This window comes from Rhinoraja longicauda, chromosome 3 (assembly GCF_053455715.1).
Source record: "Rhinoraja longicauda isolate Sanriku21f chromosome 3, sRhiLon1.1, whole genome shotgun sequence".
In the NCBI taxonomy this organism is placed as follows: domain Eukaryota; kingdom Metazoa; phylum Chordata; class Chondrichthyes; order Rajiformes; family Arhynchobatidae; genus Rhinoraja; species Rhinoraja longicauda.
In genome coordinates, this window is record NC_135955.1 from 66,656,052 (window position 1) to 66,675,970 (window position 19,919).

General features: G+C 39.6%; 1 protein-coding gene across 2 annotated transcripts in view; it reads right to left on the reverse strand.

Moving 5' to 3' along the window:
- Positions 1-1,828: 1,828 nt before the first annotated feature.
- dmxl1 (Dmx like 1) overlaps positions 1,829-19,919 on the reverse strand; it is a 156,842-nt gene continuing 138,751 nt past the window's right edge. For both annotated transcript variants that reach the window (XM_078396297.1, XM_078396298.1), the window contains 5 exons: positions 11,334-11,417; positions 11,129-11,220; positions 9,078-9,130; positions 6,821-7,038; positions 1,829-4,869 (listed from right to left, as the gene is read on the reverse strand). In XM_078396297.1, the coding sequence (XP_078252423.1) occupies positions 4,636-4,869; positions 6,821-7,038; positions 9,078-9,130; positions 11,129-11,220; positions 11,334-11,417 (681 nt within the window). In that variant the 3' untranslated portion in view covers positions 1,829-4,635. The remainder of the gene's footprint in view (positions 4,870-6,820; positions 7,039-9,077; positions 9,131-11,128; positions 11,221-11,333; positions 11,418-19,919) is intronic.

Consider the following 19,919-nt stretch of genomic DNA (forward strand, 5'->3'; position numbering starts at 1 on the left):
TATTTTAACATCAATCCAAAATCTGGTTAACTATGCTATTTATTGTATTTGCATTCTGGAGCCAACATGATCAATTGTTAGGATGGTGCACCTTGAGATGGAAACACAGATGAGAAAGGTGCAGGCAATGCTTCTCTTCAGCTGACCTGCTCGATTCCTCTACACTGTTCTTCATCTTCATTCCTTAGGAAACGCATCATTCTAACATTTTGGACACAACCTTAACGATAGTCCCTCATGTCCTGGCTACCTAATTGGAAATTAGCAAGAAAGAAAACAATGTTCATGAGTAATCTTAAACATTACTGTTGCAAATTTAGCACGTAATTCAATGCAAGCAAAGACCTGAGGGGTTGAATTATATACTCTTTTTCCTAGGATTTAATCATATGATTTAAAGGTAGGTAAAGGTAAACTGTTTATTCTGGTGAACAAATTTGCAATAAGAGGGCATAATTTTGTCTCGGTCTCAATAACCACATATGAATTATCCGAATTAGGCAAGGAAATTACAATTGTTTCCAGGAGGGAGCTACCTGTTGGTCAATTAAAAAAAACCAATGTTTATTCCAGCTTTCATGACAAGAGAATTCTCTTTTAACTTGAGTCCGATTTGATGCAAGTTTTGGCATTATAGATAATTTAGTGGCTTATTGTATCACCAAGCAGCCAGACCATTTTATTGGCTATTCCACCCTTAAACCACTATGAAGAACAAGTTGGTGTCTCTACATTCCATGGTCTTCCCGACTACATGGATAGGACAGGTTTGGAGGGATATGGACCAAATGTGGACAGGTAGAACAAGTGTAGCTGGAACATGTTGGCTGGTGTGGGCATGCTGGGCTGAAGGGCCCAATTCCACACTGTATCAATCTACGACTCTTCAAATTTCTGCTTCGGCCCTTTATCTCTATTTCTCCTAAGTCACCAATAATCTTTCATTAAGGTCTGGTCCACACCTCTATTCCTAAACTCCAATTGCCTCTCTCTTTTCTGACCCTATATAACCTACCCCATACTTTCCTTATAAGCATGCGACCCAAATCCTTTCAATTCATATATTTTATTATTGATTTCACTTTGCACAAGAATAATGTAGGCATACTTTATGGAAACAGAACTTGGCCCACAATGTCAATGCTGGCCAACAAGAACCTGTCCACACAAATCTCATTTTTGTGCACTTGGCCTGAAATACACGTACACCATGCATTATAAGTACTCTTCAGAATGCTACTTGGATGTGAAAATATCTGCCTAATTGCAGATTTCAACCACCCTCTTAACTAGGAAGAGAATCAAACCCCTTAACAATGTTGTGTGTGTGTGTGTGTATCCTTTAACGATTCACCCTTTAAGTCAAGATAGACAAAGTAAACAAGTTTTAACCCTTTATGAATAAATATGATACTGAAACAGGTCATTCTCATTTGATCATTTAAAAAAAAACTTCTGTATTGTTTATTGTATGTGATAGGCACGATTAAATACTGCATTTTGGAGTCAATGCAAGATCTTATAAAGTTCTTATAAATAGAAACAAAATGTGTATTTTTCTGCAATTAACAATTCTATTTATGTAGTTGAATACTTTGACTATCGCTTGACAAACATTAAAAAAATTATAGACATCGATGATCCATCACATTTCCTACCGACAAATTTGAATGTATTATGAAGCATGTGGACACTGATGGTATTGTTACTCTAATCCAATCAAAGCCATTTGTTAGAGCAGCTCATGCCTCCAGGACATTCAGATTTATTTGCAGACATTAATTTTCTCGTGCAATACTGACACATGGACAATTATTAGCCTCCTCAACTTGTCCTCGTACTGTTCGTTTGACTGACATGTAATCTGACTCCATATTTTCAACCAAGAAAGAACATGTCAAGAGAAATTTTTGATTCTCATAGCTATTTTATTGAAACAATTATGAATTTTAAATACATGATTGACATTTTTAAAGAGAATTCGGTGAAGCAGCTTCTGACAAGGCAAGGAGAAGTCAGACACCAGTAATGTTACTTAGGATTACAGACTTCTCTTTTGTTATGTTTCAAAACAAAAGGTTAATTTTTACTTGTAAAATGTGTTCATCCCGGAGATTCTTGTACTTCAGGAATTACCTGATTATGATCAACTTGTGCAGTACTTTCTTTCAAATCAATTATTACATAATATTTCATATAAATGCAAAAGAACAAATTGTTTCTTCAGATTTCCAAAGTTTCCATAAATGTTGTTTTAATAAAATTAGTATATCTTATTGCACAATTAAAATGATTACGACCTGTTTCTTTTCTATTTTCTAGTAAAGTTATCTGACTGGTAAACTGTTTCACTATTTTAATTGTACTAAAACACTCCTAAAGATGATATATCCTGAGTATATAACAAAAAATAACAAGGTTTCTAAATAAGCCATTCAATATGGACAAAAATGTAAATGTCTGAACAGAATACTTTTTTGCTAACCACAAACACAGATTTATGTAGCCAGTGAAATTAATAAATCTCACTAAACTGATCAGCTAAGATTACATTTATACCAACTACAACTGTGGGATATGTTAATTAAACATTAAACAATGAACCCTATACAAAAACCATTTTCAAGCTATACTTTGTTTTGTTCTATACCCAGGCTTCCGGCTCCAGAAAACATATTGCCATTCACCAAGGTGAATTTTGTAATCTTTACAGATAGCTATTCCCACTATTGATTAGACATGAATTAGTAAATAGTTACTTTTTACAATGTCTTTTAATTAATTCTGTGTTCCTGAACACAAGAGAAATTTCCAACTGTACAAGGTTCAATGTACTGCTGCATATTTGATATATGGACTTAGTAATAATTTGGTTGCTGCTTGATTATACAGTGGTTGTGCAATTCCCTAATTCTAACAGCATATATCCATAAAGTTGGTCTAAAAATATGTTTATCCTTAAATGACATCTAATGGGGAAAAAGTACTATAACATTGCCTTTCTTGGTCCTAGTAAGTAATGTGATTTGCTGAATATGTTGTACTCAAGACCAGATTTCAATCAGCTCCATCAGGACAAACTGGGAATACTTACGTGGAATGAGAACAAGTTCAATTAATACTGGGCAGCTTCCCTACACCTATGTTTTAGTGGTGCATGAATGATCTGAGTTGAGAAAAAACATGTCACCATGCCTTCTCTGTTAATGGATATGTGGCATGCGATGAGAAACATCCAAAAAAAAAGTACCATTTGCTTTCAAAAAACAAGGCTGATCATAGTGAATGGTAGTATATGCAAGACTCTTGTAAATCTGATGACTATTGGTTTAAGATTTATCTTAAAGAAATGGTCACTCCTTAAAGGTCTCAGCATTTAATCTTCATAGCAAAAGATAATTAACAATCAGATAATAAATACGCAACTTTGACTTTGACTTTTCTGGTTTATAGAAAGGAAGGCTGCAGCCTTTATTCTGGTTTTGGCTTATTTTCCATTAAGTACTGCATTTAAACATTTGATTATAAAAAAGATACAATTTTTTTAAACTTTGAATTCTAGACATCATAAATCTTGCCCACCTTAGCATGCTTCTTGAGATAAAACCAGAATGTTACTATTTAGGTGCAGTGGTTAGCAGTTTTCTCACCATTCCTAACTGCATTTAAAATGGAGTTTTAACAACATTGTGTAGGCTGAAACATTGAAAAGCATTTACATTCAGATCAACACATTGCAAAACTAGATAGGATGCAGTTGTGCCCATGATTCCCCACATCACGAGTTACTAATCTTGGTAAATTTCAGATGCCGAGCAACCCTGGCTCAACTGCAACATATCCATTAGTGAGCTCATACAAAGCGGCATTGAAAGGAGAGGTTTATTTGATGCCCTCTCAACCTATGTACTTTACACATAGATAGAAAATAATTTAAATATAATAGTTGTGTTGTAAGAAATATTCAAATTTCCATAGATAATTTCTAGCTCCAGCTCAACACAAATGTACCTTTCATTTTACAGTACAATGCTGTACAAGATTTGTTTCCCCCTCTTCCTTGCCAGGCTGAAGCACCAGTTGCATTCTCCCATATGAAGATAAGCAAAATCTATTTATAGCTTGTATTTCAGGGACTTCCTACAGCTAAAAATAAGGAATGGTCACAGTTCAAATGATAACTTTATATCATATATAAACTTTTAATACAAGCATAAAAAAGATAATTATTCTATCTTATACTTTGACTCTTCTTAAAGCACTGTACATTTTGACACTTCAAAAATATCAGCAACGAGTTTCAACAAAAAGCTTTATAGCAGCAAATATATTTGACCACGTTTTACAAGAAAATCACTTCATTCTCATATTTTGACACATTTAGATTCATTTCCTCCTTCCAACTATTAACAAAGTCCTTAAGTGTACAATCTTCTTAAGGCATCAGTGCATTAATTAAAAATGAATAAGCACTCATCACCCCCCCCCCCCCTCCAACACTTTAGCCCAACACCTATCCTATGTTGGCACCAGTGTTTGCTTTACACTTCATAAACAAATATTTTGGTAGATTTAATTTACAATGGATTGTGCTGATAGTATCACTATAATAATATAAATTGCTCATTTATATTGTTATAGTATAAATTTTACATCATTTTGCCAGATATCCAATTTTCCACTTCCTGTGCTAAAGCGATCTAGCAGGATCCTCAATTTCATTGTCCCATCAGCCCCACAGGAGAACATATGATTTGCTGGACCAGTCTCTATTTGCATGACTCCTGTTCCTATGTTTCTGAAGAGCGACTGTCGAGCATGCTCATTGGAGAATGTATGAATCAGGTTGAGAGTGGACAAACTCCAAACCTGAAAGTAATAGAAAACAAATATAAACTAAACAGTACAGCTTAAAATGTTTATTGCAAGACAAGTTTACAAATCACTTCACTTCTCATTTGTTGAGCTTTTTCCATTCTTTTGTATGAATCAACCGAAGGTCTACATTACTTGGAGTTGCATGGTCTTCCAATAACCTTCTTTGATGTCAGAGGCGCCAATAATCATTTCAATTAAATATCTGATTATGAAAATATACTTTAGTTACTAATCAACTTTTCACAGCTTCAACCAAAATTTATGATGATTTGGGTTACAGATGTCAACCAACAGCTCAAGATTCTGAGATTCCATTTGTTTGTGCTTCAAGAAAATTGCATGTCCTTTCCAATGGGTTCATACTGCTATTACAACTTTACCCAGCCAAACCTTCTTAAAATTAATAGAATTAAACCTCATTGGGGACCCTCGGACTATCTTTAATCACTTTTCTGGACTGTATCTTGCACTAAACATTATTCCCTTTGTCCTGTATCTGTACACTGTGAACGGCTTGTAATCATGATTGTAATCATGTATAGTCTTTCCGCAGACAGGATAGCATGCAACAAAAAAGCTTCTTACTGTACCTTGGTACATGTGACAATAAACCAAACTAGAAGTCAAGAATAATTAAATAAAGCAATTTAATAAAGGCAGAATTTTTTGTGAGAAGAAAGATGTCATGTGGAAAATGCCTACTGGATAGGCTTGTATACACTGGAATTTAGAAGGATGAGAGGGGATCTTATTGAAACATATAAGATTATTAAGGGGTTGGACATGTTAGAGGCAGGAAACATGTTCCCAATGTTAGGGGTCCAGAACCAGGGGCTACAGTTTAAGAATAAGGGGTAGGCCATTTAGAATGGAGATGAGGAAAAACTTTTTCAGTCAGAGAGTTGTAAATCTGTGGAATTCTCTGCCTCAGAAGGCAGTGGAGGCCAATTCTCTGAATGCATTCAAGAGAGAGCTAGATAGAGCTCTTAAGGATAGCGGAGTCAGGGGGTATGTGGAGAAGGCAGGAACGGGGTACTGATTGAGAATGATCACCTTGAATGGTGGTGCTGGCTCGAAGGGCCGAATGGCCTACTTCTGCACCTATTGTCTATTATCTATTGACATTAATAACTAAAAAAACAGACACAAAGTGCCGGAGAAATTCAATGGGTCAGGCAGCATCTCAGGAGAACGCAGATAGGTGACATATCGAATCAAGAACCTTGAACCTCAGATTCTTTAAAGCTTTTCCATATGCAAAATGGATTTTTTTAGTGAGGATAATCAATGATATTCAGAACAGAGGGGAATCAATGTTTTGTGATTACAATTATTGAGGATATTGGTTGATTAAAGTACTGACCCACATCACAGCATAATTTTAGAGGTTTGAAAAAATGTTTAGAGATGCAGCATGGAAACAGGCCATTCAGCCTACTAAGTCCATGCCAATCATTTATCCACTCACACTAGTTCTGTTATCCCACTTAGTCACACACTCTCTTCACACTAGGGGCAATTTAGAGAGGCAAATTAACCTATAAACCGACCCATCTTTGAGATGTGCGAGGAAACCAAAGCAACCGGGGGAAACCCACGCAGTCACAGGGAGAACATGCACCCAAGGTCAGGATCGAACCCGGGTCCCTGGCGCTGTGAGGCAGCAGCTTCAACACTGTGCTGCCCTTAACATGTGTTTATGTTCAAAACAATTCCCCACAAAAAGTCATTCATTTGGCTCAATACTGCTTTTAACACAACTAGCGGATGTCACACATCTTCAGTTATTCATTGGAAGCTATTTTGATATTTTTAAGTTTACATGTTTTAATCAGATTATTTTTACCTACACAAGCTGAATTATGCATGAAAATACCCGCAGTTAGTTTGGAATATAATTTAAATCAATTTTATTTTAAATTGACAATTTTATATTTTGTACCTTCATGTTACCCTCAGCAGACCCTGTAATGAAGTATTCCTCTGCTGAATCCACAGCAATTGCTTTAATAGGTGAATCGTGAGCCTGAAACGTCTGACGCAATTGTCCCTGGCGTAGATCAAGTATACAGATGAAACCTTTTCTTCCACCAGATAACAAAAACTGCTGCTTTGATGCATATGCCAACACAGTAGCTCCACTTTCATGACATGTGAATGCTGGAATGCAAAGATCATACACTGACTGAATCAAGGCATAACAATAGAGAATGCTGGAATCAGTGAGGAATATTTCAAGTATATCAATCAATCAATCAATCAATACTTTATTACAGACTCAAGGTCCAGATAAAAGCCAAGACATTACATATAATAAACATACAGAAGCACAATAAGTTACATACAAAAGCACAGTAAGTTATTAACAAATTACTAACAAAAGCACAATAAATTACATACAAGCACAATGCATGGTTTAAAGCATCAGCCATCAGTGATCAACAATGAGACAACTATACCAATGTCTCCACAACTGTGATTGGTAGCGTGTAGTACTAAACCTTATTAGTGATAATGCCAAGATGATCTAATTTTCAGAGTCATTAATATGACTTTCAAACCTGAAAAATTACTTTCATTTGAAATCAAGTTACAGAGCAGGTTGGAGGAGGGGAGGAGGGAACAACCAGAAAGATGAGTGGTGGGATAGAGACACTGAATATCACGGGTGATGTTGGTACCTTTGAAAGAGAGTGAGAAAGACATCAAGAGGAAATAGAAATAGGAGGACAAATTAAATCGAAATATCAGAAAGGAAGAGGGGAAAAACTCTAGAAACACAAATTAAATGGCTGAATGAGAAATTATTAAATTCGATGTTGAGTCATGAAAGATGCAATGTGTCAATCAGGTGATAGGGTGCATTTGATTTGCTTACTTTGACTTTTATTACAACTGTGCAAGAGGTCAAACACAGAGATTAAAAAAAGGTTTGAATGTGGTACAGGGCCTTGAAGTGACAGGCAATTGGAAGCTCGGAATTACACTTCCCAACAGAATGGAGTTCTGAAAAGGTCATCCAAGCTGCCTCCTTGCAAAGATTAAAGAAAAACTCTGAATCTCAAAATGCACAAAGCACTACAGCAGAGCATTGATACGTGCAAATGGTGAGTATAAGGAATGGGCTCCCAGAGCAGGTAGTTGAGGGCACGATAAGAGTATTCAAAATACACGGACAGACATACAGATAGGAACGATTTAGAGGGATATTGACCAAGCACAAGCAAATGGGACTAGGTTACATGGGGTATCTTGGTCGACATGGACAGGTAGAGCCAAAGGGCTATATGACTCTGTGACTCCAAGTTGTATTTTTATTTTCCACAATACCAGAAGACCACATAATGAGCGCTGAATGGTTTGAAAGTACAAGTAACTCGATGCTTCACCCGGAAAACGTGCTAACATCTCTCAATTACAAAATAAATGGTAAAAGGGCAGGTGTTTTACTGTAATGGGCAGGATCTTATGATAAAATGTTAATGCAAAATTGAAAGATACTTCTTGTATCAATCCAAATCCAAGATCATGGGTAAAGATAGCAAACAACAATGGGAACCAAAGACACATCATTCTGAGAATGCAAGATCTGCCTCATCCTACAGATTACAAAAATGCTGATCGCCAAACGCACTGTAAGTATTGGAAGCACCACTGTAGCAGAGCACTTGCATATGCAAATACATAAACTCTTAGTTTAATATTAATGGTAGAGTGATTTATTATACTTTAATGCATATTTTACTTATAAAAAAACTACAGTAAGCAAAGTTTGAGAGTTTATTTTGTTTAAATGTTGCCTGTTAAAACTGAGGTAAACTGTTTTAACTTGCATTTATTGGCTTAATAAGACTACCAAAGGTGCAGCAAACACCAAATGAAATAATGTGCTATTCGGGCAGATGACAAAACAGTAGTCAAATGATTTTTTTTAAAGGAATGTTCAAATGGAGACAAATGAGGCAGAGCTTTAGGGTGAGAATTAGCTCCTCAGCAGCCAAACAGCGTGGCATGATTTTTGATCTATCAAACTTTAAAATTAAAACTTTAAGCTGAAAACCTTGACAAAAACTTTGACTCGTTAGGTCAAAATCCACTACAAATTAATCAATCTTCAGTAAACGTTTTATAACTTATCCCCATAAAGCTTCATTATTAAGTAAATCATTGCAACTTTGAAACAATATATTATACGTTACCGTGAATGAGACTATTACTTTGTGGCACAAGTGTATCCCAGAGGCAGATATTCCTAAGGAGAAGGAAAAGGCCTTCTTTAGAACAGATGGGTTTTTTTTCAAACATATTTACTTTAGAACTGACATCTGTACATAACTCAAACACAACAGATGCTCAAATCCAAAATTAAAACTGAAAATGCAAATAAACTCAGGTTATTTGTGGAAAAAGAAACAGTCACTGTTTTGGGTAAGCAGCCCTTCACATCTTCACATGTATGAAAGGTAGATATAAAAGATAATTTAAATTTGTAGAGGAGCTGGTGGGAGGAATGTGGAGGACATTATCTGTGATAAGATGAGGTCAGGAGCAGGCCACCAGGCTCTTTCCGTTTGCTCTGCCATCAAAATAATCATGGCTGATTATGTTAGTCTCAACTCCTCCTCTATGGTAGTTCCCAATAACTCCTTGTCTGAAATCTTCTTCAGTCTCAAGAATGGTGTGGACCTGAAACATCACCGATGCATGTTCTCCAGAGAAGCTGCCTGACCTGCTGAGTTACTCTAGCACTATGTATCTTTTTTTAAGCTTTTTTTGCAAACCAGCATCTGCAGTTCCTTGTTTCGACATCCAATTCCGAATTCCTTGATCTTTCAAGCATTTGTCTATTTCCGCTTTAAATGATCTCAGGCTCAGAACATTTCTGAGATTCACTAACCTCCGAGATGAAATTTCTCTACACCTCAGTTTTAAATTTGTAGCTATATCTCTCATTCGTGACTCTCCCACCAGTGAAAATATCTCAACGTCTATCCAGTCAAGCCCCTTTAGGATCTTGGGTTTGATTAACTTCACCCCTTATTCATCTAAATCGACGAATGAAGACCCAAATTGGGTAGCTTCTCTTGATAGGCCAACCATCCCATTCCAGGAATTATCCTAGTGTATCTCCTTTGTACCTTAACCAATGCCACCGTATCCTTTTTTAGTTAAGGGGACCAAAACTGTGAAAAGTATTCCAGGTGTAGCCTTACCAATATCCAGTAACAAAACCACCCTGTCTGAAATTCCAACCTCTTCGCAAGAAAGCAAATATGCCATTTGTCTTCTGAACTACTTGCTGGGCTTGCTGATGAAAATTGTGATTCATGCATGAGAACACCTAGATCCCTATGCACGTGCTGATTTGCAGTCTCACTCCATTTAGATAATACTCCACTTTTTGAATCCTCTCACTAACTACATAACCTCACACTTCCCATCACTGAACACTATTAGCCAGGTTTTTGCCCACTCAATCTAACCCAATCACATTGCCCAATTGCAACATATCCTTCCACTTATTTTTGTATCATTGGGCCACATACTAGTATAGATATTCCCTTTGCCCAAGCCATTTCTACTGCCACCTTCTCTACAACTTAAATCCACATTTTTTTGTCTTTCTTTCCCAGTTCTGATGTAGGGTCTCTGACCCAAAACATTAACTGTTTCTATAATCAATTATGCGCCTTCAATTATTGGTTTAGCTAATTTATGTTATTTTTACGATACAAGGTACTGCAACCATTAATGGTAGACTGCAATTTCTAAATGAATGTCCACAAGTCAACAGACTAAATAGAGGAAACATGTAATGGCATGGGTGAAACTTTCCATTATTTACAATGTCAGAAAGGAGGACACTTTTATTGATCAGTGGTCAACTAATATATCTGGTGAGTATATGGCCTGACATTGCAATAGTAAAATTAATTTATTCCGAGGGCAACCAACAATAGTTGCTCTTCGGATAACATTATCCAGGTTTCTCTTCAATATTCTAAAATGGTCATTGCAAACCAAATACAACCATCCTGGAATGTGGAACTACAAAAAAGTGATTCGTGGCTGGAAATGCCTTGAATGTTTGTAATAGTACAAAATAGCCCAGAAATAGTGATTGATACAGCACATTCCAGAATTAACAACTTTGTTATCCATTTCTGGCCAAAAGCAGTATTGTACAACTGATTTTGTGGGAAAAGTGCTGAATGTATCTAAAAGCTAAACATCGACCTCTTAATCTTACCTGTTATCACTAGACTGCCCTGCCGTAGCTATTAAAGTGGAGGAACTAACAAAAACAAAATCATTTGCTGTTTTGTTATGGCACTGCCAAGTCTGAAAAATAAAACATAATTAATTAAATGAATAGGCAGCAGGCTAGTAAATGAATATACAGTTTTGTTAACATATCAGATTTAAATAAATAAGACAACTAATTATTAGCTCACCAAATAAGGTTTTGGAGTGACTCCTAAAGCAATTGGACTTGTTTGCCAGAAGCTCAGGTATCCATCTCCATCTACAATGCCAAACTGGTATAAAGATAAATGGTTATATACCTTATACTTAAAAATGGATGTCATCTTTTGCATTTCAAATAAAGAACAATCAACCTTGCTTTTCTACATTTCTTCAGCATGATTGAAATAAAACAGAAATTTGAATTACTTTGCCAGTAATATTTTGAGACTTGAAGCACGTCAACTAAAGATCTTAAACTGAAGAATTATTAACGAGAACGGCAGCTTGTTTTACTCAGAGTTTGCAAAATGCCATGAAATATCATTAAAGACAGTCTGTGCTTTAAATGTAACTGCAGTAATACTTTGTTAATTTTAAACTTTGTACAATTGCACAAAGAAGTTAGAAAGAAAAATGGCATCAAAATGATTTTCACTGCATCCAATATAAAGTCACAGATATTCTAACTCCAATGTGAAGACAGGAACTTGCACAGGTTCATTAGAAGATGTTGGTTACAGGTAAAGAATTATGGGTGAGATTGGGAAGTTCAGTGACAGAATGTTCTTGTTTCAATGAAGGACAAAGCTAGCATGTTCAGGGAACCCTGGTTGATGAGGGATATTGAGGCTCTCGCCAGAAAACTGAAGCATATATCGGGAATAGGCAGCTCAAGTGAATCCCTTAAGGAATACATGTAGCAGTATACATGAAAGAACTCAGCAAGGCAAAAAGAGTAACGGATATAGCTCTGGCAGAAAAGATAAAAGGAAAATCCTAAGAGATCCTACAGATATATTATGATCAAAAGGATAACAAAAGGATTCATTAAGGCTCAATGTGGTTATCTACATGTTTAGCCAAAGGGGACGGGCCTGCTGCTGATTGAATACCTCTCTTCAGATAAGAAGGTAATAGAGTCGTACAGCTCATAGAAGTAGTGACGTGTTGGACCATATGCAAATTACAGAAGAGGTTGTGCTAACAGTTTTAAAGAGTACGAGACAAAGTGGACCCGTTGGGCCCAAACCTCTCCTGCATTGGTGCAGCACCCTGTCCTCCCCCCCCCTCCCCTCTCTCCTCAACCCCCCCCCCCCCCCGTCCCCTCTCCCTTCTCCCCCACTCCCTTCCCCCTTCCCTCCTTTTAAACTTTAAAATGTGAATAACTTTAAAAAGATAACACCAATTTTAATAAAACTCCTTGCATTATCATTAAAGTGACAATGGTGAGTAAGGTGGGCGTAAAATTGTCGCGCTATCGTGTACCGTTTTGGCTGAAGTTCAGTCACAAACTAGATAACAAACGAGAGTTTTAGTATTATAGATTAAGATGGATTAATCCTCAAGGGCTAACCGAGTGGGACGCTAAACATTATGGGGAGCTAGGGAAGAAATTTATAGGGCCCTGGCAGATATATTAGCATCATCTCTAGTCCAGGGGGATGTACCAGAAGACTGGAGGGTAGGTAATATTGTACCTTGATTTCAGAAGGGCTACAAGGACAAACCAGATAATTTACAGGCTAGTCAACCTGTCATCAATGGAGGCAAGTTACTGCAAGGCATTCTGAGGGTCAGGATCTATAAGCATTTGGATAGATAAGGACTGATAAAGGATAGTTATCATGGCTTTCTGCAGGGGAAATTCATATCTCACAAATTCAATCGATTTTTGAAGAGGTCACCAAGACGATTGGTGACGTGAACTTAAACAATAAGCATGACCTTTGCAAGGTCTTGCATGGTAGGCTCGAACATATAGGATCGAGGGTGAGCCAGTTAACTGGAGTCAAATTTGGCTTGGTGGAAAGAGCCATAGGATGTTGTGGAGGGTTGTTCTGATTGGAGGTCTGTAACCTGTGGAGTGACACAGTAATATTTGCTATGCCCACTATTTGTCATCTAAATTACTGATCTGGATGTCATTGTAGTTAACATGGTTAGTAAATTTGTGGATAGCACTAAAATTACTGGTTTAGTGGCCAGTGAGGAAGGCTATCTAAGTTTATAAAAGTAGCTGGATTAACTAGGGAAGTGGGTCAAGAATTGGCACGTGGTGTTTAATTCTGACAAGTGCAAGGTGTTGAATTCTTGCAAGTTGAAGCACAGACCTAAGGCGTACAGTTACGCAGTTCCCTAAAAGGGGCGATGCAGGTAGACTGGGTGGTAAAGGTTGTCACACTTTAGTTTAGTTTTGAGATACAGTGTGGAACAGGCCCTTCGGCCCAACAAATCCACACCAACCAACGATCACCCATGTTCTATGTTATCCCAGTTTCATATCCTATACACTAGGGACAATTTATACAAGCCAATTAACTGCACGTCATTGGAATGCGAGAGGAAATTCGGAACACCTGGAGAAATCTCATAGGGAGAACGTGCAAACTCCGGGCAGAGAGCACCTGAGGTCAGCATCAAACCTGGGTCTCTGGCACTGCAGGGCAGCAAATCTACTGCTGTGCCACTATGCTTTCACTACTTAGAGTACTGAGTAGTGGAATTGAGATGCCAAGTTATAACTGTACAAAACAATGGTGAATCACACTTAAGAGTATTTGTTCAAGTCTGGTGGGCTTGCTCGAGAAAGGATGCCAATAAAATGGAAAGAGTGCAAAAACGATTTGAAGATGCCATCAGGTATGGAGGATTTGTATTATAGGAAAAGGCTGGATAGGCTGCAACCTTTTTCCCCCCTTAATGGAGCGTAGGAGCAACCTTGTAGAGGTTCAATATCATGAAAGGTATAGTGAATAGTCATTCATTTTCATAGGGTAAAGCAGTCCAGAACTAAAGGGAATAGGTTTCAGGTGAGAGAGGAAAGATTTAAGAGATCAGAGGGGGAATTTCTTCACAAAGAAGATCGTGCAGATATATATGGAATGAACTGAAGAGATGGGTACAATGACAACTTTTTTGATGACATTTGGACAGGTACATGGATAGTTATGGTTTAGTGGGATAAGAGCCAAATGCATGCAAATGGGACCAGCTTAGGTATAAAACCTGGACAGCGTGGACATGTTGGGCCGAAGAGTCTCTATGGCCATGATCGCGCCAACGTTTCACAGAATCAGAGACTGGTGATTGCATAGGAAGGAACAATTCAGTCTATCAAGTCCATATTGGTCCGTACCGGAGCAACTCACTGGTTCTACCCCTTAATCCCTTCTCTTTAACTTTGCACAATTTTCATGATGGTGTATTATTGGATTCCCTTTTGAAGGCCAAAACATAATTTCCGCCTGCCACATTGGCAAGCATTCCAGGAATCATTGTCATAAATCTCCTCTCAACCCTCTCCACTTTACATCCATGACTCCATATAATATCTGAGGTGATGAGCAGTTAATACAATATTCCAGTTGAGGCCTGGCCAATGTTTTTAAAAAAGTCAAGATGACTACCCTGTTTTTATACTCTATGACTATTGACAGTTTCCAAAAATATATATGCTTTATTCACTGCTTTCTCAACCCAGCTTGTAATGCCAATGAGTTATACACCCCTATCCTCAGGTCTCTCTGCTCCTGCATTCCTTTTAATGTCCTTTATTCTATATTACCTTTCCCCATTCTTCCTACTAAATGTATCACATTTTTTCACATAAAACTTAATCTACACATCCGCCCATTCCACCAGCTAGTTTAAATCCTGCTACAATTTATCATAATCTTTCCACTTTACAGTTTGCAACAATAAAGTTTTGTATGATCTTCAAAGTTAGAACCTGTGGAGTGATCCCACAGGCCTAGGAAATTAATGTAGAATTTTTTTTAAACAATAACCTCCAACACAGATCCCACAAAAATGCCACTACTCACTTTCCTCCAATCCAAAAAACAGCCTTTTACTGCAAATGTAGAAACAAGAAACTGCAGATGCTGGTTTACAAAAAAAGACAAAGTACTGGAGTAACTCCCCAGGTCAGGTAGCATCTCTGGAGAACATGGATAGGTAGTGACGTGAGAGGACGCTGGCGTTGTTTGTTCGCCGCTTCTCACCACTTCTATTTTTGGATTAATTTTGCCGTTTTTGAAAAGATTTTCTCAGCTTGAAAAAATCCCTCTGCTTAAACAAATCCTTCTGCTTGACCAGGTATCATCTGCCCAGCTCTTCCACCGCTGCCGCCGCACCCTTGGACTCCGCACCCTTGGACCTCTCACTCCTGTCTGTGCTCCTGTCTCTGCTGGCTTGGACTGCTCCCCTGTGGGTTACCTGACAGCTAGCGCTGCAGTCATCAACTCGCTAACGCTAACGCTACCGCTAACGCTGACAGCTGCCTGGCTGCCTGCTTGCCTGCTTGCCTGGCTACCTCCTCTGCCTGCACGTCCTCAGCTCCCTATTAACCCTTAGGCTGCTCAGCTTCCTCGATCCTCATAGGCCTTGCTCTGGATCAGCCTGTTGTGCCTGCTGTGACTTTTTGATCTCTCTGGGCTCTATGCTCCTTCGCTCCTGCCTGGCATGGCACTGAAGTACTTGGCTGCGAGGCTGCTCCAGCTCAACAACCACTCCACTCCGACATGCATCTCTGCCATCATCAACCACGGACTTCTACGACGACCCAAATACAACCACAGAGGCTCCGGTCACAAGTTTGTCTACTCCCAGACCGGTCACTCCATCCCTGCACTCTGGTCAGCTGATCGGACTTCCACTCGTCCATTACATCATCACAACAACGCACACGAGCGTGCCCCCTGTCTACAAGCTCTGGCTAAATCACCCGTGTCCATCCACACCACACAAAGCAACATGAAGCTCACTCTGCTCAACATCCGGTCCCTCAACAATAAAACCCTCATTCTGAATGACTTCATCCTGGAAAATAAACTGGACTTCCTCTGTCTGACAGAAACCTGGCAACAACCTCTGGATTACCTCCCACTCAACCTCACTACACCCAACGGATACTCCTACATCAATAAACCACGCTCGGAAGACCGAGGTGGTGGGATTGCCGTAATTCACCGACAGGACTTCAAGATCAACCTCATCTCCATTCTCATCTGCTCCTTCATTTGAACACCTGGCTTTCAAACTCTCTGGCCACACAAAATTAGTCATGGCAGTTATCTACCGCCCTCCCAAACCACACCCATCATTCCTTTCTGACTTCTCTGACTTTCTGACCCAGTTCTGTACTCTCTGCCCCTCAATCCTCCTCCTCGGTGATTTCAACATCCATATGGACTCCACTGACTCCACAATAACCGCTGACTTCACTGAAATACTCAACTGCTTTAACCTCACTCAACACGTCAATTTTCCCACCCATAACCGTGGACACATTCTGGGCCTTGTCTGCTCCACTGGACTAAATCTACATCACCTCTCTGGCTCCGACCCCACCCTCTCTGATCACTTAGCCATCACCATGTCTGTCAACATTCCCACCCCAGCTCCAAAGCAAAAACGCAAAATCAACTTCCGCAAGCTGAACTCTGTTTCACCTACCTCGCTCTCATCCTCCCTCTCTGAAATAATGTCCGCCTCTCCCTTCGTTGACCTCCACAGTCCCTCTGACCTCACTGACTACTACAACCGCACTCTCTCCTCCTGCCTCGACCAGCTTGCACCTATAAAAACCAAAACAGTTTCCTTCACCCACTCTGCTCCCTGGTTTACCCCTGAACTCCGCGTGATGAAAACTCATGCCCGCCAACTTGAAAGACTCCGCAACAAAACAGGTCTCACAATTCACTCCCAAGCCTACAAAGACCACATACAGCACTATAAAGATGCCCTCTCCCGTGCCCACTCCACCTACTACTCTCAAATAATTCACTCTGGCTCCGGAAACCCAAAAACACTCTTCTCTACAATAAACAAACTCCTCAGCCCCCTGGACACCATCTCCCAATCATTCACAGTTGACAAATGTACCACTTTCCTTTCATTCTTCCAAAGCAAAATAGACAACATCTACAGCACCTTAACCACCAACGCACCTGCTCCCCCTCAAACCACCTGCCCCCCCTTATTCTGTCAGCCCCTGCCTCAGTTCTCCCCAATCTCCACCACCGACCTCTCTGACCTCTTCACAGGAATAAAAACTGCCACCTGCTCTCTGGACCCCATCCCCTCCAGCTTTGTCAAGGCCTGCCTTCCTGCTCTCTCTCCACTTATCACTGCAACAATAAACTCCTCCCTGTCCACTGGCATCGTCCCGCCATCCCTCAAAATCGCTGCTGTCACCCCCATTCTGAAAAAACCTGGTCTAAACCCTGACACCCCAATCAACTTCAGACCAATCTCCAACCTACCATTTCTGTCCAAAGTTTTGGAACGTGCTGTAGCTTCCCAACTCAAATACCACCTCTCTACCAATAACCTGTATGAAACTTTCCAATCTGGATTCCGCTCAAACCACTGTACTGAAACTGCGCTCCTCAAAATCACAAACGACATTCTCCTCTCCTCCGACGCTGGCAACCTCAACATCCTCATCCTACTTGACCTCAGCGCCGCCTTTGACACCATAAATCACTCCATTCTCCTCACCCGACTTGAAACCTCCCTTAACATCACTGGCACAGCCCTATCCTGGTTCAAATCTTACCTCTCTGACAGACACCAGTTCATCTCCATTAACAACTGTAAGTCCCCCACCGTTCCCCTCCCCCAAGGTGTCCCCCAAGGCTCAATCCTTGGCCCCCTCCTCTTCATCCTCTACCTGTTCCCCCTTGGTCAATTAATCCGCCGTCATGGTCTCAACTTCCACTGCTTCGCCGATGATATCCAGCTCCTCATCTCCACCAAGTCAATCTCCCCCACCACACACTCTACACTGACAAACTGCATCACTGAAATAAAATCTTGGCTTCAATCAAACTTCCTCAAACTAAATTGCAACAAATCTGAAATCATCATCATTGGTCCAAAAACGCTCACCAAATCCACCCAAAACTTCATCCTCAACATTGATGGTCTCCCAGTATCCACCTCACCTCACATCCGGAATCTTGGAATCATCCTTGATCAAACCCTCTCCTTCGACAAACACATCAAACACATCACAAAGACAGCCTTCTTCCACCTCAAAAACATTGCCCGTCTCCGTCCATCCCTCTCCTCCACAGCTGCAGAAACCCTCATCCACGCCTTCATCACCTCCCGTCTGGACTACTGCAACAGCCTCCTCTATGGCGCACCCTCAAAAATCATCAATAAACTTCAATACATTCAAAACTCCGCTGCCCGTCTACTCACACACACCTCAATCCGTGACCATATCACCCCCGTCCTTTATAAACTCCACTGGCTCCCCATCCCCCAGAGAATCCAGTACAAAATCCTCCTCATAACCTATAAAGCCCTCCATAACCTGGCCCCATCCTACCTGACCGACCTCCTCCACAGGCACACTCCCACCTGCACCCTCCGCTCTGCCGCTGCCAATCTCCTATCCCCCCACATCCGGACCAAACTCAGATCCTGGGGGGGACAGGGCTTTCTCCATCGCTGCTCCCACCCTATGGAACTCACTACCCCAAACCGTTAGAGACTCCTCCACACTCACCACATTCAAAAGATTGCTGAAGTCTCACCTGTTCAGTACTGCCTTCAACCACTGAAGGTCACCTCACCTTCTGTCTCCTTTCTCTGTTCATTTATTTATTTACTTATTTATCTATTTATTCATTTCCCTATGTTCTCAAAATCTCTGTAAAGCGTCTTTGAGTATATGAAAAGCGCTATATAAATAAAATGCATTATTATTATTATTATTAATGTTTCTAGTCAGGATCCTTTTTCAGACTGAGAAGGAACCCAACCAGAAACGCCATCTATCCATGTACAACAGATATGCTGCCTGACCCGGAGTTACTCCAGCACCTTTTGTCTTTTTTTGTAAACCAGCATTTCCCTTAACAAATCCAATAGATGACTATTGATTCTGTCATCAAGCCTGGGTCTTCATGATATTTACAATCCTATACTTGAGATAAGCAGCCATTTTTACGTTATTTTTTCCTGAATCATCTTTGCCATGCTGGAAGTTGCAAGTTTGTTTGTTCTTCCTTTGCTTTTAATGGGAATGTGCTCCCACAATTTCAGAATAGTCATCTCCTTAAAGGTAGAACATTGTTCTTAAAGGCAGCCATGGAGAAATTTGTGCAGTATTGTGAAAGTAAGAAAAGAATTACAAATTCACAAGTCTCCAAGAACAGGATTGAGAAAGAAAGCAGGTCTCATTAGTTAATAACATCAATTGTTTACACTAGTTGATAGCAGAGTTTTGGGCAAGTAGAAGTCTACATAAAGTCAAGACAAAGAAGGTCTAGGTGCTCCCAAGAATTGCTTGATAATGACAAAGGTATATTTTAGGACTTTAGTGTCCAATGGGCTGAAGAGAGGCAAACCAAGAGAATGGTAGATTTATCATTGAAGCAACTGACATGCAAATGAAAAGTAATTTAAAATGTATTGATACCGTTTTCAAGGGCAGTATGCAGATGGAACAAATCCAAAAATGAATCCTTATTAGACTTTTAAGTTAGCATAAAAGAACACTGACAGTGATTCTCTAGCGATGATAAAGCTCTTAAATCAAGATATAGAGGGTATAA